General features: G+C 51.6%; 1 protein-coding gene across 10 annotated transcripts in view; it reads right to left on the bottom strand.

Annotated features, from left to right (window-relative positions):
- ARMC9 (armadillo repeat containing 9) overlaps positions 1 to 22,044 on the bottom strand; it is a 112,759-nt gene that overhangs the window by 15,356 nt on the left and 75,359 nt on the right. For 8 of the 10 annotated variants that reach the window (XR_008426222.1, XR_008426223.1, XM_053919203.1 and 5 more), the window contains 3 exons: positions 14,100 to 14,204; positions 5,515 to 5,630; positions 263 to 399 (listed from right to left, as the gene is read on the bottom strand). Coding sequence is in view for 7 of the 10 variants with exons in the window: in XM_053919203.1 (XP_053775178.1) it covers positions 263 to 399; positions 5,515 to 5,630; positions 14,100 to 14,204 (358 nt within the window). In the remaining 3 variants the exon portion in view is untranslated. The remainder of the gene's footprint in view (positions 1 to 262; positions 400 to 5,514; positions 5,631 to 14,099; positions 14,205 to 22,044) is intronic. The other 2 variants (XR_006655992.2, XM_045198095.2) reach the window with 1 other exon arrangement.

Here is a 22,044-nt window from a genome sequence, read left to right as displayed (position 1 = left end):
AGTCAGAAATCTGGCCCAACTGGCTTGCAGATGTGAGAGGTGGACGCAGTGCTCTGAGAGTCAGGGGTCTGCAGGAAAAGCCACACGCAGGCCGGGTGGTGGGACCGCAGGCCCACGGCCTCGGACACAGCAGTGGGGCAGCTCAGAGGGCTCCCAGGAGCAGGTGCGAGGTCCTGCCTTTTTGGGTCTGTACCTGTGGCTGCTTCATTACATTCTAGAAATCAGCTCCCCGGCTGCCCCCACACGCTGCCAGTGTTCTTACGTGAAGTCGAAACGCGGGGCTCTGAAGCACCAGGATCCCCCCACCTGCAGACTGGAAGGTGGGCCTTCCGTGGGGACGAGAGGCAGCCGTTTCTGGCATGTCGGGACGGCTGGGGAGAAACGGGGTGGTCTTCCAGCCTGGAGGGAAACAACGAAAAGCTGCGATCGGTGCGGAGAGCCAGGACACACTGGGCTGCTGACCACCGCAGCGCCACAGGCACATGCGGGAAGTGGCAGTGCCCAAAATTCTTCTGCTAAACTGATGTTGGCAGGTATTTTACCTTTTTGAGGGCACTGGCAGAAAGTAGGAAGTACCCTTATCTCGCTCACGTTAGCTCTTACAAATCTACAGTGATAATTGGCTTGGTATCTTTTGAGCCACAATGCTGTATTTTGGCTTTGGGTGACATGGGGCATGACATTTCAACCACTTTCAGGCACAATCTGGTTTTTCTCCTCCAAGGATGAAGCAGATTAGTGGAGGGACGAATCTGGTCAGAGAAGACGGGACGTGCCACATCAGCCAGGACAACGGGAGTTAGGCAGACACAGGGCCGGGAAGAGCTTGGTTTCTGGGACTCTACCCACGTGGTGCAGGCGTGGCCTCACTCGGCACCTGGGTGGCGGGAGGTGGCTGCCAGAGACCCATTCACCCAGTGGACATGCCATGGGGTGTTTCGCTGCACCAGACCCCAGGCCAGGTGGGAGGGGTGGGGCTTGGGCGAGCACGTCCCAGAGGGGCCGGCAGGGTGCTCCTGGGTCAGCCCTGTGCAACAGCAGCACCACACTCAGTCCCCTCAGCAAGGAGACACTAGTCACCCGCTCCAGCAGGGGCTTCGGGGGGGGGCGGGGCACATCCCAGCAAGCTTATGCCCACCTGTCCTAGGAGTGGGCCCTACAAAATGGCTGTTCTTGAATGTCAGGGCCAGTAGCAAAGACAGACAACTGCCCTGAGAGGACAGGAGGCACTCTGCATCTGTCTGTCTGTCTGTGTCACTCGGCCAGTCCCAAACTCTGACCTGGGCTTGCCTAAGACCCAAGGAGGGATAATTTCCCAGTAGAGGTGATGCCATGAGAAAGGTGAAGAGGCCAAAGAATTTCTTAGGCAGCGTTGGTGCAGAAAGATTTAAGGCGCCAGTAAAACTGGTGGCTGCAGGGTGCAGGGTGAGCCAGGGAGCTTCCAGGGCTGAGGTGGGGGGAAGGGCCCATGGAGAAGGTCCCTGTGGGCCGGGTTTGATTAGATTTGAGCTCTAAAGAAAACAGGACTCGCAGAAATGACATTCCATGATGATGTGCTAGAAAGATCATTCACCCTGTCTGTGCACGTGGAGGGTGGGCCGTGGTGGGTAGATCGTTGGGAGGCCCTCCTGGGCCTGGGGCAGAGAGTGGCTCAGGAGCGCAGAGAGAAGGGCCGGGGTGGGGGGAGCACATGGGGTGCAGAAGGCTCCATGGCCCACAGGCTGGATTCTGGTTCGGGCGTCTGGGGGCATTAGCACCCCTCCCTGGAGCAGGGGGCCCAGAGGACGGTGGTGTCCATCTAGGGAATGCTAACATGGGGGTGCTGGGGGGGCAAGTCTGGGCTGGAGTTAGAGACGTGGCCATGTGTGCCATGGGGACCAGAGAACAAACAGGATGGGACAGGGACCTTAATGGGGCCTGCAGAACACCACATTTAGGAGGAAGAGGGGTGACGGGTGGGGGAGGGGACCAGCCCACAGTGGTGGCAGGACTTGGAGGGGGGAGAGCTACCGAGGGAGGGTTGTCTGCAGTGGCAACTGGCAGAGACGCGGAGGGATGGCCAGAGCAGGAAGGCCACCATGGCCCAGGAAGCAGTGACTTGCTGAAGCCAGACCCAGTGGGGAGAGGAAAACAGGCCAGGGAAGGAGCCAGAGGGGGCCCAAGGTGAGGGAGGCCTCAAGGCACCTAGAGGCAGTAGGAGGGGAGGATGGAGATGGAGCGAGAAGCGTTAAATGATGGGGCAAAGTTTGGACAGAGACGGCAGGAGAAGGGGTTCTGGAGTGTGCGGAGGAGGGAGGCTGGAACCTGCAGAAAACAGGCTGAGTAGGGTGGGGGTCAGTAGGGGGTGGGGGGAGCGTGCACCCAATGTGGGGGCGAGGGAGGGGGGTCTGTCCCTGCACGGGGACCACTATGTTTGTTTTTATTTTCACCTTTCTTTCCTTGGTTATAAAACCTGTGCTTATCATGAAAAATTAGGAAAACGCAGAGAATCTATAGCATGGCCTGCCCTCCCAGTACCTAGACGTAACCACTATTACCATTTGATATTTTTTAAGAAGTGCAAATATATACACTAAAAAAGTGCAAAACACTGTGGATCACTGTAAGTGGCCAGTAGGCTAGGTCCACACTACTTTTTTCCTTTGTCTTTTTAAATTGAATTTATTGGGGTGCCATTGGTTAATAAAATTATACAGGTTTCAGGTGATCCACATTGTTTTCAATTTGCTTTTTCATCCGGCTATCATGAGGCTCCTCCCATGCCTTAAATAGTCCTCTAAAACATCACTTTCAATGCTGTTTTGCACGACTGTATCATCTATGGAATCAGCCTCCTACTTGGGTCGTTTAGATTATTTTTCATTTGTAAGTAATGCCCTTCTATATCTACCTGTACAGTTCTGATTCTCCTCAGTATAAAGCCCCAGAAGTGGGATCACCGCCTCCAGAAGGATCAGGGTCTCGAACGTGTGTGTAACGCAGGCTATCGGACTGTCCCGGCAGCACTGCACTCTGGGAGGGGGCTGGGCGCGTGGACAGTATATCCACTTTGTAAGGAGGCTGGCCTCAGGCTCCGGAATGCTCTTTCTGCCACCCCTGCCCTCTGCCATCCCCTCCTGACGCATCACACCTATCGTCTTTCTCTCCGACCAGGCGCTTGCTCTGTGGGCTGCCAAGGCAGGAATCCCCTCCCTTCCTTTGCATCCCCCACGGTCAGCACACCGTCCAGCACAGACTAATACACACATTTGTTGAACTTGCCCAGTGGAGGGAGCTGGGGCCGGGCACTTGCTCTGTTCCAGTGGGAAGCCCCACCATTCAGGACAATGAGGCCTCGCACTCCTTGCGGTGACCACTTCCACAGTCAGGGGACAGCCACGCGTGCTCCCCAGGAGTGGCAAAGTGGCCTCGTCTTCCTCTACCAAGTAGAACGTGTGACTCAAGAATTAACTGTGCCCATCAGTGAGATCTTGAATTTATTAGACTCCCTCTCTGCTTTTCTCAGATTTCAATACCCTTGTGTTGTTCTTGCCTCTCTGTGAAGCCAGGCTATTAATAATTTTAAAAGATACTTTAAGAATAATTTTTAAAATTGATGATTTGGCGTCCTCTTTCCCATGTCAACCAAGATGAATTTTATCAGTTCCTGTAACTTCTCTTATTCAAAAAGATGTTATGTTAACAAACTGGATTTACTAGCAGCTGACACTGGCTATATTCTGGATCAAAACCCCCTACAACCCTGGCAGGTGTGGCTCAGTGGGTTGGGCGTCATCCTGTGAACCAGAAGGTCGCAGGTTTGATCCCCAGTCGGGGCACATGCCCGGGTTGCAGGTTCCGTCCCCATTGGGGTGTATACGGAAGGCAACTGATGTTTCTCTCTCCCATCAATGTTTCTCTCCCCCTTCCTCTCTCTCTAAGATCTATAAATGTATCCACCAAGCTCCTCAGATATAAATGACATACTGTGGACAATTAGGGACTCTTGACATACTGTACAATATTATTAAATTAACATTACCTTTCTTAGGTGTGATAACGTGGTCAAGGACAGGATGTTCTTATTCTTAGTACGTGCGTGCGGAAAGTCCGCACCCTTTTTTCTAACAGTTCAGCAGAAAAACGTACACATACATTTTATGCACACAGAAAAGAGCGAGAGTGTGAGGGGCTGAGTGTGCAACGCTGGAAAAACGTTAACAGTTGGAAGCTCTTCATTGTAACACTCTTTCAGCTTTTCTGCAGGCTAGAAATAAAAACCTTGACATATGAAGGACACGACAACTAGTTGTGAAATCAAACGGATCTCGGAGCGCCGACCCATGGTGAGGCCTTGAAATGACAGGTCAGGTGCCAGACGGCCACGGCGCTCGGCAAGACCTGGGTGCGGGGCCTTGGCATCCGCGGCACCGTGCACGGAGCTCCATGAGATCAGGCATTTTCTGTGTTTTACTCTATCTCCTGTGCCTGGCTGTTCATTACAAATTACTATGGAGTAAAACTGGAAACAACCAGGACGCCCAGGTCTAGGGGATTTCTAAGTAAAATAGGGCGTATTCACTGGAAATATTTTATGGCCAGTACGGGTTGAACACATAAATGCAGGTCTTTTTGCTTGCTCTCTCGAAGCCCCTGTTCATACCTGTTTCTCTCCAGCATTCTCTCTAGACAGGAAAAGAGGCCACAGAAGATGCCTCTCTATAGCTCACTCTGGACTGCCCAGCCTGGTGCTCCCTCAGAGCACACAGGCGTCTGTCTAGGTCCTCGGGTCCCCAGGGAGACCAGAGGCACTGGGTAACCAGACTAAGTTTTGTTTATATAAACAGGGTAAAAGCAAGGCTATGAAGAATGAATAAGGCTTGGCAGCTAAAAATGCTTATAGTTGCTTTAAAAATCCATCTAGCTCTGGTTGGTGTGGCTCCGTAGATTGAGTGCCAGCCTGCGAAGCAAAGGGTTGCTGGTTCAATTCCCAGTCAGGGCACATGCCTGGGTGGCGGGCCAGGTTCCCAGTAGGGGGCACATGAGAGGCAACCGCACATTGATGTTTCTCTTTCTCCCTCTCTCTAAAAATAAATAAAATCTTTAAAAAAAATCCATCTAAATATAAGTTGATTTGGTGTCCTAACCTGTGACACTCTGTCCCAACGAAGAGCCTCGTGCTGTGGTGACAGGCTGCAGAAAAGAAACAACCAGCGTCCTTTCTGGGTAGACGCTACTCCCTCTGGTCCTTTCCTTTGAAACTACACTGGCCCATACTTGGCTTCTCCTGGAGGACGACCAGAAGTGGTCCTGGGATCCTGAAATCCCACTACTTCCCTTTGTGGGGAAAAAAAACCCTGGGAGGGGGAGGAATGGGAGACTCAAGCTCCCTTCAAACATCCCCAAAAGGTAAACAATAAAGAGATAAATGCTTTTCGATAGGAACATTTTATTTTGAAATTTCATATACATACATCTTACACTGCAGTTAATTAAAATGGAAGTAACCCCCCGCCTCCGTTTGCCTGGACTTACACGGGGTACCCGCTCCTGTGGCCACCGGGGGTGACGGGCCGGCGCAGGGGCTCATCGCCGCCCCACTGCGTGCTGGGCAGCCCCTTGCGCCTTGTCTTCCCTGTGTTGGTCATGATCTGGGGGGAGAAAGAGGAGAAGGGGCTGGAGAAAGCATCTGGAGAGCTGACCTAGGAGTGGAGCTTACTATGTTTAATAAGTTAATCTACAGTAATACGGGGTTTTGCAAATGAATGAGGGAGGATCATGCCACAGACGACTGAAAATTTCCCCTGAGGTTTGCATATTAGACCATTTAGTGGTATACATTTTAAAAGAGCCAAACCATGGAAAAAAGGAGACGAAAACAGTTAAATGTAGAGATACCACGTCTCTGCACAGGACCGACTTTTGAAAGTGAGAGGGGAAAGAAGAGATTTAGTGCCAGGAAAAATCAACATCTCCACATTACAGTATATTAAAAGAAAGCCAAATTAACAGGTAAACAACATACTAAAAAGAAATATTTGCAGTAAATTTAACCGATCAAAGGTTAAAATTTTCATTAGATAAGGAACGCTTACAACTTAATACATGAATGACTAAATAGGTAATTGGGCAAAGGATTCAAACAGCTAAGTCACAAAACAGAAAATACCACCAGAAAATAGAAAAAGGATCAACCTTACTAAGTGAAGAACAGAGTGAAGAAATATAATGGAGTCATCATAGTCAAGTTGCTGAATTACCAAAACCAAGTAGGTTGAGGCCTGAGGAAACGACTCCCTTCTTGCTTTAACTAGCCTGGGAACTTAAACTCTTGAACTTTGCAGTCCCGCGTCAGTGCCTGGGTATACATCAGACCGCCAGATAACCCTCTGACTGCCCCCACAGGACTGGGGAAGAATGTTCAGTATCCGGACCATCTGTCGCCCAGAAGATTATCATCTCGAACCAATCCAGAGGGGAAGCACGCAGGGCTAGTTCTTCTCAGGAATGTACTTTTTACTGTAGGAAACCCTCATTCTTTCTTTTTCTTTGGAACACTCTGGGTCTTGCCTAGTTGTGTTTCTGGTTTGCAAACCCTAAGACCCTTGAATAAATCTTTATCATTAATTTCTAGCCAAAACCTCTTGGCTCTTTTTGAGTTTTCAACACAAATAATTACCAAGAAGAAATCATTTGATAAGTGACAATTAAAGAAATGATATCCCTCACTGCTAGCACTGGTTTGAAACGTTAGTGGCGTGGAAGTTTGGGACAGCTCTTTTGGAAAGTAATTTGGCATTTTATGTCAAGAGTTGAAGCCCTGGCTGGTGTGGCTCAGTGGATTGAGTGCTGGCCTATGAACCAAAAGGTCACAGGTTCGATGCCCAGTCAGGGCACATGCCTGAGTTGTGGGGCAGGTTCCCAGTAGGGGGTGAGAGGCAACCACACATTGATGTTTCTCTCCCTCTATTTCTCCCTCCCTTCCTCTCTCTCTAGAAATAAATTTTTTTTAAAAGTTGTAAAAATGTTCACATCCTTGGGTGTCAATTCTAGTAAAAAAATACAAAATATGGAGAATGTTAAATAAACAAAGTTGCTTGTGACAAAATTATTATAGAGCAAAACTGGAACAATCTAGCTGTCCCAGTAACAGGGGAATAATTGAGTAAAATACGGCATATTCATTTGAAATATTATATAGCCATTTGCCATGATAAAGGCTAGGTTATAAAGAAAACGTTTATTAAAACATTAAATAAAAGTCAGCCTGTAACACTGCATACAAAGGCTGCTTTCGATGATGCTGAAAGCGTGCACAGAGAGCGGAAGGACTCAGGGAGACACTCGGTGACGGCACAGGCTACGGGGGACGACAGCACCAAGAATAATTTTTCTCCCATTTCCCAAGTTTTCTGTAATGCGGTCGTGTTATAGTAATAAGTAGAAGCTGCTGAACAAAGAAACCTCTGTACAACCGGTAGATTTGAGTGACTTTGGTGGACGGAGCCTGCGGTGGTTCCCTGGGCTGGGCCGAGCTACGCTGGGCCCTGGGGCCACTGGGGGAAGGCTCGTGCGAACTCTCCGCACTGTTTTTTCAACTCCCCATGAATCTGTGATTATTTCCAAAGAAAAAGTTAAATTTCTTTTAAAAATTGGAATTACACCTGTGATTTCTTGATTTTTGCCGAAAAGTTGTTTGGGTTTATATACTACTTTGAGGTAGGGAGAAGAAAAAAGGGTCACTTTCCTACAGGAAAAAGTCAATAGGCGTCGCCTGTGCCATGGGGTCCGCTACCAGCGAGGGCAGCAAGCGGGCTGGGCCCAAGCCTGCACGGGCCAGGGGCCAGGGGCGGGCGGGCGGAAGGAAGTGGGAAGGGGAAGAGACAGGAGCGAGAAGGCGGGAGGAAGGGGAACGAATTAAGCTTTCCATGGAGGAACTGCACGCAGTTCCATTTCCCGTTGTATCACTGGTGAGGTTTGCACAAGAGGCTCTCTGAGCTGCCGTTGCTAACACCGCTGTCCGGTCCGACCTTCCTCTGTCACACTGCCCCCATCTAGGGTCCCGGGCCTCTCCACAGAGTGGGCCCCCGAAGTCCGGTCGCCAGAGGTACTGTGGGACCGTTCATGCCTTTTCTCCCCACACTCCGCCCCCCCCCCCCCACTGTTATGCCAATAACAACACTTGGCTCTGTCCACCTGTCCACACTGGGCCGAGAGGGCTCAGTCTTCAGCTACCGGGGAGGGGAGACAGTGAATAGGTGGGTTCTGTTCAGTCTGTTGCCAACCCTCTGCCTCCTCTTCCCCTGTCATTCCAAACTTGACCCTCCCACTTCCTTCCTGGAGGAGAGGAAGCATATTACTTAAATATTTGAGTGTTTCAGTCTTTGGAAAACCTAGTCAGCTACACCATCCTTAAAATGTCATAGACCTAGGAAATAATTTACGGTAGGGGCTATTTGTCCCCTTCAATGGGTGAGGAAACTGAGTCTGGTTTGTGGGACAGAGGGATCTGCTCTGTTGCCAGAGTCCCCGAGCCAAGGCCCTTGGTGAAGAGGGTTGAGTGTGCAGGGCCCAGCACTTCTGCATCTGGCACGTCCAAGATCTCAGAGCAGCCAGTTCCTACTCATCCTACAACCTGCTGAGCTTCCAGGGTGAGCCTCGGTGTGGCCCGTGAGATCTATGGGTCCCTCAGCTGCAAAGCAGCCTTTTTGAGCTGCAAGATCTTAAACAGTACCTGGTCCAACCACCTGCTGCCCATACCGAGTTCCTCGGAAATGCTGCAGGGGTTGCGGGGAGAGGAAAGAGAAAGGGTTCCTGGCATCACCTCACGTATTCAGGGGAACTCAGCTTTTGCCTCTTACAGATGGGGATTTTGTTTGAAAGCACAACAAAATCTGCCACTAATCAGCTACTAAAAAAAAAATGCAACATATTTAACCACGATTTTAAAAATTCAGCTCATGATTTGGCTGAATTAATTCAGTAGTAAAAGGTGTGTTCAGTGGGAAAAGATGGTCAACAATGTCGATTTAGGTAAAAGGTAGACATCCCATTTACCGGTTTTTGAGTATTGATGAATCACTTAAAGAAATTATGACATATTATAAAGCAGTATGAGTTTTTGTAAGAAAGTACAGGCATCTAATCCATCTGTCTGTCTATATACATGGAAAACAACCCGAGAGCTGAGGCAGACACTGCCAGCTGTCTACCCAATGTTCATTCTCTTTCTTGACCAACAGGACTCTGATTTTGTTGGCATGAGACGTGTATACTTAAAAATACCTTCCCATACTCCCTTGCAGCTAGGGGCCACGTGGCCCAGTTCTGACCACCACAATCACGTGGCGATCACCCATGGAGCTTCAGGAGAAGCGCTGCGCAGGGCTGCGCCTGGCCAGCCTGCACGTTTGGTCTTCCCCCCGACTTTATCGCGAATTCGTGCAGGAGCTGCGCCCACTGTCTCATGACCAGGAGGCTCATGCACGTGGGTGAAGGGTGGACGCGCTGGGGCAGAACTCCCACGGAGCCAACGGAATGCCAGCTCCCAGGCCTCAGAGGGGTCCTCGCAACGTATTTTTGTAAAATTTGCACAAGTAGGACAGTGTAACTGCAGTCACGCAAGACTGCTGTTTTCTTCTACTCTGACTTTCCTTCTGATGTTCCTTTCTACATTACCAAAATTAATGTGAGGCCGAAAGACAATTTTCTAATCTATCAGTAAGAAAATTGGATCAAATTTGTTACAGGAAGGACTGGCTTATTCTTCTTTTCTCACTCTGTAGAGAAGTTACAAACTCGTTTTATATGTAAAGGGCACACAACAAAAAAACTGTGCTGAGCAGTTCATGAAAATACTATTTTTCTGTTTGTGGTATCTCTCAGTTCCACAAGCTTTGAATTTGACTGTGCTTTGCTTTCCCATTCTAAATTAAGTATTCATTTTGTATTCCTTTATTTTAAAGGATGCCTCTAAAATCCCATATACTGGAGGTCCTACAAAGTCTAGATGGTCCCTTCTTATTCATAAGGCAGGGCTCTCTGCTATTTGCTTCCTCTTCCTCTATCGAGCAAAACTCGATAGGAGCAGCATTTTTCCAGTCTGTTGGGGGGATTAAACCAAGAGGAATCAGGTATGAGAAGCAGCCAGCACCGTGACATGGGCCAAACTAATCTGCCTATTTCTGTTGTTAAAGGTAACTCAACGGGAAGCTTACACTTCAAAGTAAAAACAAAAAACAGATTCTATGATTTAATAGCTACCTCCCTTTTAACCATGGTGATGCAGATATTTACATCAGGAAAATTTTTTTAGGAAGAATTAAATGCTTACTCAGCACAGCATGGACGTCACACCGGACAATTAGGAAACAACCAAGCAAGGGCAAGCTGGCAGAACCAGCAGCCTTGGCCTGCTGATGCTCACGGGCTGAAGGAGACACGGCCTGTTGCTCTGCACCAGAGGTCTGAGTAAGCCACACGCCCCGAGTGCGTGCAGCACTCTCGTGCAAGCTGAGGATGAGTGATTGTTCTCTGGTTGGTCCCAAGCTTTCTGAGGTCCCTGTGGTCTTCAGCAGTTTTTGTGGCCTGGGCTCTGCAGTGTACTGGAGCTGCATGCTTGAACCCGGGGGGGCAAGGACCGTAGTGTGGACTTGCAGGCAGCGGGGTGGCTGCAAATGCTCAGCAGGGGGCAAACTACAGGGTCCAGGTATCATGGGATGGGCTTCCTGCCACCCCTAAACACAGTGATGGGCCAGCCCAGCACCCAACCCACCTGGCTCCGCCCCCCACCTCCACCCTCACCTCCAAGCTAGTAGTTTCGAAGTCACTGGTGTGCACAGTGACCGATCCTGGGGGGTGTGGGCAGGGCCTGGACTATTTGTAACCACATTCAGCAGTATGGGACTTGGGGAAACCCCGGGCTAGCTCTGACATCATGGGACAGTATTGCCACCTCTGGCCACTCCTCGCTGTGCATACCTCCCTCACCAATAGCACAGTTTCATCTGCTCTGGGCCTCCTTGTGTGAACTTCTGGAAGGCCACAGCTTCAACTTTTTGGGCATTTTGCTGTGTGTTAGGCAAGTGGCACCCATTCAATAAAAACTTTTTGAATATAACTTTCTGACAGTGTTTCAAAAAGTCATTATGTTTGGAATGATCTTGAGAGCTCTGCCTAGTACCCTGACTGGGAGGTACGAACAACGATTTGGGGGCACGTACGTGTTCCCCAGTGAAATGTCTTCTATTTTTGGCACGTCCTCCCATTTGGTACTAGTGGCTACTAAGATGCGAGTTTAAAGCCCTTCCGTTCGCCATGAGCGTCAAAGGTGTGGCAAGTAGGACCTCTCCTTTGAAATCACCAGCCCAGCGCCCAGAGGCCGGCGGGCCAGCACCTTCAGATCAAGATCGGGTGACTGAATGTGGATGGGGGTGACTAAGGAGCAAAGACAGCGCACGAAACTGGGGGCGCACACAGCCTCAGTGGTTGGGGCTCGACATTCAGGTTTCTGAAGAAACTCTAACATATTTCTACCGTGAGACCCAACGGTGGCCTTGTGAAGTAGGCGGAATGGGGGCCCCCAAACAGATACTTCCATGTGCCTGGGACCCGGTGTGGGAAAACAGTCCCTGCAGATGTGGTCTAGGTGAGGAACCTGAGGTGGAGAGAGCCTCCTAGGTTATCCCAAGTCCAGTGACAAGTGTCCCTATCAGAGACAGAATAGAAGACAGAAGAGGAGGCCGGTGGAGGTGGAGGCAGAATCTGGAGTTAAACAGCCACAGGCCAAGGAGCACCTGGAGCTGCCAGAACCTTCGGAGGCAGGCACCTGTGCTGACACCTTGATTTCAGGAGTCCAGCCCCTAGAACTGCGTGAGAATAAACTTTTGTTGCTTTAAGACACCCCAGTTATGATGATTGGTTACTGCAGTCCTAGGAAATGGATAAACTTGGCCTTCACATCTGTATGGTGAATTCCTTCTTTTCTGTTGGCTTCAGAACATTTCCTTCCAGTAGGAGGACAGTGCGTAGGCATTCAGGAGAGCTAGAACTGAATGCCATGGTAAAATGACACCATTTCCGGGGGCCACCGAGGGGATTATTGATGGACTGGCAAGCTCTGTTCCTTTGTGCCTCACCAATCCTCCTGATTAAACTGGTCCCAGCGGGTTTGGATCTTCTTTTTTGTTAAAAGTCCTCACTGTATCAAGGGAGGCTGCCAGCTATTTAGCCGAGGGGCTGTATTCAGGCTGTCGGACACAGCTGCGTGAGTGCCCGCACGCCCACACACGCCAGTGTGGTTGTGTGCAGGGAGCTCGGTTCCAGTGCTGGCAGTGTCCTCAACAGCGGTCACCCCTGCCCTCTAAGGAAGCCCCACCGATCTGCCCCCCATTTTCCTCATCACCTGCCATGAAGCAGGAGGGCGCTGCTTTTCAAAATGCAGGTCCCATCGCACGCATCTCACCCTTCTCTGACAAAGCCACTGTTCCTCCAAAGGGACATGGAGCCCCGTCAGGGCTCAGGGCTCTCAGAACAGCCTGGAACCTGGGTCGTCTCACTTCTAACCTCTCTTAAGCACCTCCCACCTCACCTAATGTAAACAGAATTTCCGTAGTCACTTCGATGTCTCTGAACCTTGAGGCATGCTGAGGACAGAGACGGGCAGCAGACCTTGTCCATGCTGGGGTCCGGTTACCGCACCCCCAGACTCCTTCAGTCCTCCCCCTTCACTCACTCTTGCCCCTACAGCCTATTCTCCATAAAGCAGCCAGAGTGAAAGTAGAGGAGGCTACAGTAGAACATTACGTGCAACTGAGTCACTCCACTGCTCTGGGCCCACCGACTCCTGAGCTCATGTGGAGCAAAATCCTAAACCTCTGCCTACAGCGCCCCGTGGCTGGGCCTTTGGCTGGACTCCAACCTCAGGTTCCACCAGCAAACACTGTGTTCTGGCCAGGGGACCCATGCCCAGGGTGAGGTGATGAGGGCCTGGACTGGGTGTGGGGAGCAGCAATGGGAACAGACAGGTGCGTTCTGCTGCTGCTCGTCCTATACAGGCTCGGACCCCAGCACCCACATGGTTTTCCCTCCCAAGTCACCGTCTCTGCCTTCTGCTCCATACCAACTGCCTCACTTGAGGTTTCAGGGTCCATGTAACTGACCCAGTCAACCAGCAGCTTCGAGATGCCCGGAGCTCCTAGCACTTAGCTGTCTGTCCATCACAGGGCTTCTGTCTGGATTCGTCCTCATCCCTTGTAATTGCTCCTCCCTTCAGAAACCTGACACTCCAGCATCCACTGGTTCACCCCTGCACTCTTTGATCAAGGAGACAAGGCTCAGACACTGCCCTCTGTCCTGGCTGATGGATCAGCAGCTCCCTCCTGACTTGTCGTCCACGCTTAACTGTGCATGGTCATCAGTGGCTCCCGAAGCTGGCCGAGCGTCAGGGTCATTGGGAGCTCTCCAAGTTCAGATTTTGGCCCCATCATTGACACACGACTCCATAGGCCGCTCAGATGTGGGACCAATCTCCCCATCAACCCTGAAACACCCCTCCCTTCTGTTTCCCATGGCACGGCATCCTCCCGCTTCTCCTCAAGCCTCACCGCTCATTTTCCGTCCTTCTGGGGGGGGCTCCTCCTCCTCCCACTCCTGACATGCTGGTTCAGCCTTCGGTCTCCGGCCCCTCCCTCGCTCCCGCTCCACCCTCTGCTTTGGTGGGCAGCATCCTCTGTCTGATGGTTTCATCCATCGGCCATGTGCCGACAATGTCCGCATCCACCACGATCTCCCCTCTGGCAGATGAGGCACACGAAAAGTAACACTAGGCACGGCTAGGTGATTGCTGCTGAGGATGGGCAGACCATCAGGTGTTAGAAGGTCCCTGGCATGTGCCCTGTGGTTACAGTCTAATCCCTCTTCTGCTCACCAGCAGGTCTATTTGTGATAGGGACCTGGGACTTTGGGGCCCCTGGAAGCAAACTGGCCAATAGGGAACTTCTCGTAAACATGGCATCAACACAGACCAGACCAAACCCTCTTGTGCTATGACAGAGCCTCTGTCCATCCACGGTCCCCTCTTCTTTCTATCGCAGGACCCCACCCTGCCACGAGGTACTCACGCCCAAGTACTCTGTGGTCAGAAGCTTCTCGCCTGAGAGTTCTCCAAGCTGGGGCTGGATCAGCTCGTCTTTGTCCAGATCGGCTTCCATGGTGTCACGGTCCTCCTGTTTCAAAGGAGACACGGGGTGACTGCTCTGGACCCTCTGCTGCAAGTTTGCAGACGGGCAGGTCCCCCAAGCGGGCACCTGCCATGAATGAGAGGGCCTTAGTCCAGCCACGGCAACACATGGGCCTGCATTTCAAAGGGTCTCGGGGCCGTCTGCCCTCTGCTCGTAAGGTCCTGTGAGGATGGAGGGAGGACACTAGCCCACCTCGTCGGGATGCTGGGCATCTGCTGAGCTCTCCCACAACTGCAGCTGTGAAGAGGGTGCATGGGACGCCCAACAGTCCTGCCTCATCACAAGTTCCAGAATTTCTCTCTCCTCGAGGTCAAGGTACCATGTGAACAGCCAGATCGGTGAGCCTACAAATCACGATTAAGCACCTTCATGCGCACAGGCCTTACGGGGGAAACGGGACTGTCTAGTGCCAGCTCGCTCTTCTCACGTAGCTGCCGACGGTCAATAAGCAAGACAACACAGCAAAGGGAGAAGAGCTGTTTTGCTCTGGGGAAGGTGGCCTGGGCACACTTTTCCCTGTTCTCCCCACTAAGCGCAACCCCAAACACTGACACTGCACATAAACGCAAGAGACCCTGAGAACTGGGGAGGAGGCAGATGGCCGAGGACCTCGGGACCCAGGAATGAAAGGTGGAGCGTTCTCTGGGTTTTCTTTCTGCCTTATGGATTCCAGGCTTGGAGCTAAAAAAGCCAGCAACCCAGGAATGTCAACTGGAAAGACAAAAAACAAAAACAAAATGCCCACCTCACCCCAAAGCCTGCTGCTTCTAGCTAAAGGACCAGGAAAGGGGGAGCCTAGCATGACAGAACTTTTGGAAAATAACCCAACACCACAGAAAACACTGTCACCCTTCCCCCAACCACACCAGGGAGGGCCTTGGGGAGCTAGACTTCTGCCCTCACCGGGCTGTAATGAGGTGCCCAACATCCCCACTGGGGTGACATCCGAGAAGGCCAAGGAAGGAGCGGGCATTTCATCTTTGCTGGCCCCCCACCCTGAGGTGAGAGTGGAGACCACGCGGAGATTCTGGACTTCCTCTCCCACTTGGCAGTAACGAGATGCCCCCCTTTAGTGGAGATTTGAGATTTTCACCACCGGTCACCACATTCCCATGTGGCGGCAGGGCACATGGGGAACGGGAATGGGGCATCCTACCTTCTATTCAGGGAGGTAGGAGCCTAGGTGGGACCCAGAACTCCCACCCTGCCCTTCAGAACCGAGGAGTCTCCTCCCCGTCCCACCACCCCTGGGTGTCAGAACCTGTACTCTGCCCACACCTCGCAGGAATGAGGGTACTTCCCCCGCCAGAACCGTGTCAGAAGGTAAAACAGGTTTAAATAAGATCAAAAGTCTCCTGACATGATATACAAGATAACCAGGTTTAAACAAAAGATCACTCCACACACCAGGAACCAGGGAGCGCTCAAACTGAACGAAAACAGACAATCGACGCCAACCTCAGAGAACAGAGACGCTACACGTGTCGGACACAGAGTTTAAAGCAGCCATCGTAAGAAGGCTTCGAGGAGCCACTACAAACAGCACTGAGACAAATTAAAAACCGGGAGGTCTCGAGAACATAGAAAAAAAACCCAAAATAAACCCACAGCGAGGAAAAGGAAGGAAATAATAAAGAGAAGAGCAGAAATCAATTTAAAAAATAGAGAAAATTTGTGAAGCAACAAGCTGGTTTTTTGAAAAGATTAATAAAGTTGCCAAGTGTGTAGCCAGACTGACAAGGAAGAGGAGGGGGAACAGGTGACAGGTGCGGGGACGAAGCAGGGGCTAGCAGGGCAGACCTCGCAGACCCACAAACCACCCCGCACACACAAACCGGGCTGCTCAGCTAAAAAAACACCTCTCATCACAAGCCCCTCAATATGGAACACATAACTTGAGCAGTCCTACTACCATTAAGGAAGTTGAACTCATAATTCTTTTTCCATGTAGCGCAGAAAGTTCTAGCCAGAGCAATAAGGCGAACGAGGGAAATAAGAAGCATGCAGCTCGGAAAGGAAGACTGCACTGTCCTATTTGCAGATGACATGATCGTCTATGCAGACATTCCCAGGGAACCGCCCTCCCTCCAAATTCCCTGAATTAAGAACTGGGTTTGGCAGGGCCACGGGACCTCAGTCGTTAGGGAAATGCAAACTAAAACCACTGTGAGACATCACTCCGCACGCGCCAGAACGGCTAAAATAAAAACCAGCGAGAGCACCAAGCGCTGTGAGGACGCAGAGAACCTAGGTCACTCGCACATTGCTAGCGGGGACACGCAAGTACTACAGCCACTCAGAAAGACAGTGCAGCAGTTTCGTAAAAAGCAACACACGCAACCTCACACCACCCAGCTGTGACGCTCGCGGGCGTGCGTCCCAGAGCAAGGGGAACTGGCGTCACGCAAACGTCTGCACAGGAATGTCTACTGCAGCTTTCCTCGCAATATCCAAGAACTGGGGGTGACCGCTGTCCTTCCAGAGGAGGACCGTTTAACCAAGGCGGTGCGTCACACCACGAACTCTGCATACACACGGACCTGGACGAATCTCCGGTACAGTGCTGGGTGGGAAAAGGCCAATCCTTGACAGTTATGGACTATTCCACTTATACAACACCCTTTTTTTTATTTTTAAAAATACTTTATTTATTTTTTTTTCCAAGGAAGGGGAAGGGAGGGAGAAAGAGAGTGAGACACATCAATGTGTGGTTGCCTCTCACGTGGTCCCCACTGGGGACCTGGCCTGCAACCCAGGCACGTGCCCTGACCGGGAATCGAACCAGCGACCCTTTGGTTCGTGGTCTGCGCTCAATCCACTGAGCCACACCAGCCAGGGCAACATTCTTTTGTTTAAAAAAGAGCTTATTTATTTTTAGAGAGAGGGGGAGGGAGGGAGAAAGAGAGAGAGAAACATCAATAGGAGAGAAAACATCAATCAGCTGCCTCTCCCACGAGCCACAACCGGGGACTGAACCCACAACCCAGGCATGTGCCCTGACCAGGAATCGAACCCACCGGAGCAGGTAACCTTTTGCTTTGAGGCACGATGCCCAATTGACTGAGCTGCCCTGGTCAGGGCCACTTATGTAACATGCTTGACGTGAACAAAACTTTGTAGATGGAGAACAGATGAGTGGTTGCCAGAGGATAAGGAGAAAATGGAGGGGGGGGAGTGGGTGTGGCCACAAAGATGTTTGTGATGATAGGAATCTTCTAGGTCTTCAATGTAGCGATGTTAGCATCCTGGTTGGGGAATTATACTATAGGTTTTCAAGTTGTTACCACTGAATGGAACTGGGTGAAGGGTACATAGGATTTTTCTGTATTATTTCTAACAATTACATGTGAATCTACAAGGATCTCAAAATAAAAGTTTCCAACTATAAAAAGAGAGGAGTTACAAACAAAATAATAGAATACATGAGATGTTACAGGCTTGTGTATAATCAAATGCCAGCTGAGCACCACTACAAAACAGACCAGACCTTTGTCTGACAGAGGTACTAAGGGAGGACTGTGTTCCTGTGCACTCAGGGAGCTGGCCTGCTATGGAAGTGGGGAAGGGGGGTGGGCCTGGAGGAAGCTGGCAGTCCAAGTGCTGGTCCAGTCTCAAGGTGGGGGGGTGACCAGGCCCGCATGCCCTGGTGACAGTGGTCCCTGAGATCATCTAACATCCTTTCCCTGATTCCTTGTCCACTCAACACCCTGTAATTTGGCTCCTCTCAACTTGCCAACAGGAAGAGAAAGCTCTATTCTGCAAACTTGAGTACCTTGTTTTATTTTCAAACTAATTTCCAGTCATTCTGGATGCCCTTGTCTTTTGTGAATTGGATTTATCTGAGTTGGTTTCCAAGGGATGTGAAGGCTCAGATTTCCAGGAGGGCTGCCCCTCGGTAGGGAGGGCTCTTGCCGAAGCGGGGCAGGGGCTGCAGCCCTGTCTCTCCAGGCTCTTTTAGGACCCAGATAGTCGGCACCTTCTGCCATCATGAGACAGTGTCACTCAGGATGGGCTGTCTTAGGAAAAGGGGGTTTGACTTATTCTAGGTGGTCCCCAAAGGCAGACCAGAACCAGCAGGCTCTGGACCAACCCAGAGCCTTCCCTGACAGGTGACTGGTCTTACTGGTGGCCTGGGCCACCGCAGAGCCACAGAGGAGCCCACCTCCCATTTCCACAGCACTCTGCATCTCACCTCTCACAGCGCCGCTGCATAGGCCCTTCCACTGTTGTTCTGTCCCATGTGGGAGCCAAGCCTGAGAGAAGCAACAGTCCATGGGACACCTGGCCTTGCGTCTGGGCCCCTGGGGGCCCTGCAGGGAAGCCTGTGTCTGCGGAGGCACAGGCTGGACTGACCAGGTCTTCTGAGGCCCGAGGGTCCCCAGTGCCTGAGCTCAAGGGGGCAGAGAGCATGGAGGAGGGCCACAGTGGCACCCTGGAGTCCCCGGTCTCATCCTGCTCCCCTCCTCTGTCTAATCACAGAGCAGCCACTCTGGTCCTCCCTGGAACACCAGGTTCAAGGTCAATCTGACCCCTGGTCCTGACTCATTTTCCCCCGCCAGGGCAGCTGCCTTGTCCTGTGCCCTCACCCGAGTAGGCAGCTCTGCCAAGCGCTGGGTACCCACCATCCTGAAATTTCACTCGGGGACCCGTAGTGGTAATGCGATCCCCGAGGCCCTCCCTGAGGTCAGCACTGGGACAGCTGGGTACAACTCATTCCGCTGCCTTGGCGTAGAGTTCAGTTTACTAAAATTCCAACACCTCGGCGATCAAATAGTGGGTACCATCTGTGATTATTTCAGGAGAATGACCGCTCCCTGGGAACCAAAGCGGCGGGCTCTGCGCGGAGTGAGTGGCAGGGCGCTCTGGGCGGCGGGATAGTATTTCAGCACTTTTCCAGGGAATGAAGCCTTGGAGGCACCAGCTGGAAATGGGCATAGGAAGTGCGATTTCACAGAGGTATTGGTGATGTGCCACTTCCCTGCCAGGAAGGAACTTGAGACGTGCAGGAGCAAAGCCAATGTCCACATCCCACTTCAATGGGAATAGATGGTCAACGGCTCACCCTGGTCACGGCTGGCGAGAGCGTCTCTTTGCCCTGGACCACGAGTACCTGGGCGAGACCCTCCCCTGCGGGGCAGCCTGTGCCTACGCACCCTGGGAATCGCACGTGAGAGCTTGATTTATCCACTTGTTCAAACACGAGTGAGTAAGGGAGTCGCCCAAACCTTCATTTAATTTTGTTTTTTCAGTTAAAAGAAGCTGAAGTTTTTTCATTAAAAGTACTTTAGAGTTAGGTTTATCGGTAATTGATTGGCCTTCCCTAACCTGCAAACACACAGGCCTGCTCTGCCTTTGGGCCCTAATACATTCAGCCCTTTGATGAAGGCTGACTCGGGCCGCAGTTGGCTGGCTAAGTGTGGGGCTAGAGGAGGAACGGGCACCACGGTGGACTCGGAACCCCTGGGGAAGTTGCGAACTCCGTCCCAGTTTCTCCACTGGAGAAACACAGGCAGGTACTCTTGCTGCTTGTAAATGTGAGAAAACGAACTTGAGACTCGTTCTTAAATGGATGGTCCTTGGGTGAGGACGGCTGGAGGCTGGAACCTGGAAGGCATGGCTCTGCTCAGTGCCTCGGTTCCTCCACCCAGCCAATGAGACCATCTTACTGACCCCTTTAAAACCCTGACTTACTGGCGGGGGGAACTCCTTCAGCTCTCTGATTCTGAAAAGCCATACACACTGTACAGGCACAACATGTCACCGTCACCGTTTTTCTGGGAAACACTACCGTTGGAGGAAAGTAAATGGAGGCATCATCAGGGCTCCTGAGACATCGAGAGCCACAACGAACTGAGCTGACTAGTGGCTGGGTTGGAAAATTCAATTTAACAAAGAGAAGCAGGAGCTTAATTCAATGCTATTCACTCCGGCTCCAGCAATACCTGGGAACCTCTCCGTGGATGGGAAGGCGGAGGAAACCATGAGGGGAGGTGGATGTGTGAGCACAGGGCCTACCAGGGACATGGGCTGCAGATGGCAGGCCCTCTGGCCTAGTGGCTCGGAACACCTGAGGACGACCGAGAACTCTGCCACAGGCAAACCTAGGGCGCGTTCAATGGCGATTACAGCTCAAGCACTGGAGCTGGGACAGAGGCAGCTCCTTCAGTTTCACTTCCCCAGTGTGAGTGGGCAGGACTTTCTCGCCTCACTCACGGGTGTTGATGCCCAGGGGCCAGAGGCCGGTGTGAAAGTGACACCAGCCACCCTAACTCACCCCCACCCCCGGCCCCTCCCACCCCACTAGCTGCTTGTGAATTCCAAACAAAACACATTTTGAAGTCTCCTCTGGGAAGGAAGAAGGTGATGAATAAGGAAATACTTCAAGAATAAACGCCTCAGTAGGGCGGGGTTTTAAATGCCATTGTTGGGAGGAATCGGACCGAAATGCCTGGCCTGCTCGCACTTTAGCAGAATGCATCAGATTACTGCCGGCAGACCTCAGTGATAACCGGCTACTCAGGAAACCAAGAACGCCTCATAAAAAAGGCACTTGAGGTGAGAGGAATTCAGATGTTCTCATACGAGGCTTCCCCATGGCAGCTCGGCGATCTTATGACACAAGATCCTTAACTGGAGGCTTTCGATACATAATACTCCAGACAAACCAGATTCTAAGCCATTGGCCTGCACACAAAACTAAGGTGAACCACTAAATGCGTCTGAAAACTCAGATTCTTACAGATAGAATGTGGAGAGCAGAATGGATTCAGGGGGCTTTACACGTGACAAGTGAAAGTATCGAGTGTGTTCTCTACTTGAAATGGTTACAAGGCCGCTACCAACAGTTTAAATTTGAGACCCCTTAGAACACTGAGTTGTAAACCTCCCTCTCTGTGACCCTAAGGGAGAAGCACTCCACATGGGAGGGAACGGGTGGGCCAGGGTGACCGGGCAGGCAGCGTGGTCAACAGGCCTCCCCTAGTGGGGTGGACCCCTTCCCTTCCTGCACCTCTCGCGGAGAGGTGCCCAGGGCTGAGGATGGAGCAGGTCCTACATCCCTGGGGACACACTGTGAAGCTCGGAAGTTGTCCTAGACAGCAACCTCCCCATTCACAAAACCCGGCGGGCTAAGGACGCCGGCTCTGACAAGCAGGCCTGGCTTGGTAAAGGCCCACGTGATGGAAACCAGAGAAACCCCAAGACCTCCACTTCCCTCATCCTTCTAATCTAACCAGTTGCTTCAGCTGCTCAACCTGCTTGCTTAGACTGTCTGAAGTCTACGTGGAGAGAGCAAGATGCAAGGCGATGACCGCAAAGCCGCTCTGTGAAGAGCCAAGCTCATTAACACACGTAACACAGAGTCCGAGGAGACTGGCGGGCTCAGCAGGCCGGAGGCGAACGGCAGCGGAAGCTCTGGGGGGACAGAGGGAGAAGGCCCACCTCACAGCAGCGGGCAGACACCAGGCGCTGCTGCTAAACAGGGTCACGTGACTGAGCTCAGTTGAGGGGGGTGCTAAGAGGCAAAACAGACTCAGGGACGAAGTGTGCCCCCCCATCCCTGAGTGAGTAGAGGCAGGGCAGGCCAACAAGAAGTGGCCACCCCAGAACGGCAAACGCACCCCTGGCACAACGAAGGTACTTTCTTACCACGCCGGCAGCAGTGCCCTAAGGAAAAACTATGACTCGATGAACCCCACATGTCCTGAAATAATGTTTAGATGAACCTCAATGGCCTGAGAGAATCTAGATGAAGCAGATTTGAAAAGTAAGAATCTGTCAGTGTTTCTCAAGCTCCTGGGGCATAGTGGGGAGTGACGGGGGCGGG

The sequence above is a fragment of the Desmodus rotundus genome, chromosome 2 (genome assembly GCF_022682495.2).
Source record: "Desmodus rotundus isolate HL8 chromosome 2, HLdesRot8A.1, whole genome shotgun sequence".
NCBI classification, from domain to species: domain Eukaryota; kingdom Metazoa; phylum Chordata; class Mammalia; order Chiroptera; family Phyllostomidae; genus Desmodus; species Desmodus rotundus.
Note: the sequence above shows the minus strand (reverse complement) of the source record. Positions and strands in the feature narration are given on the sequence as shown.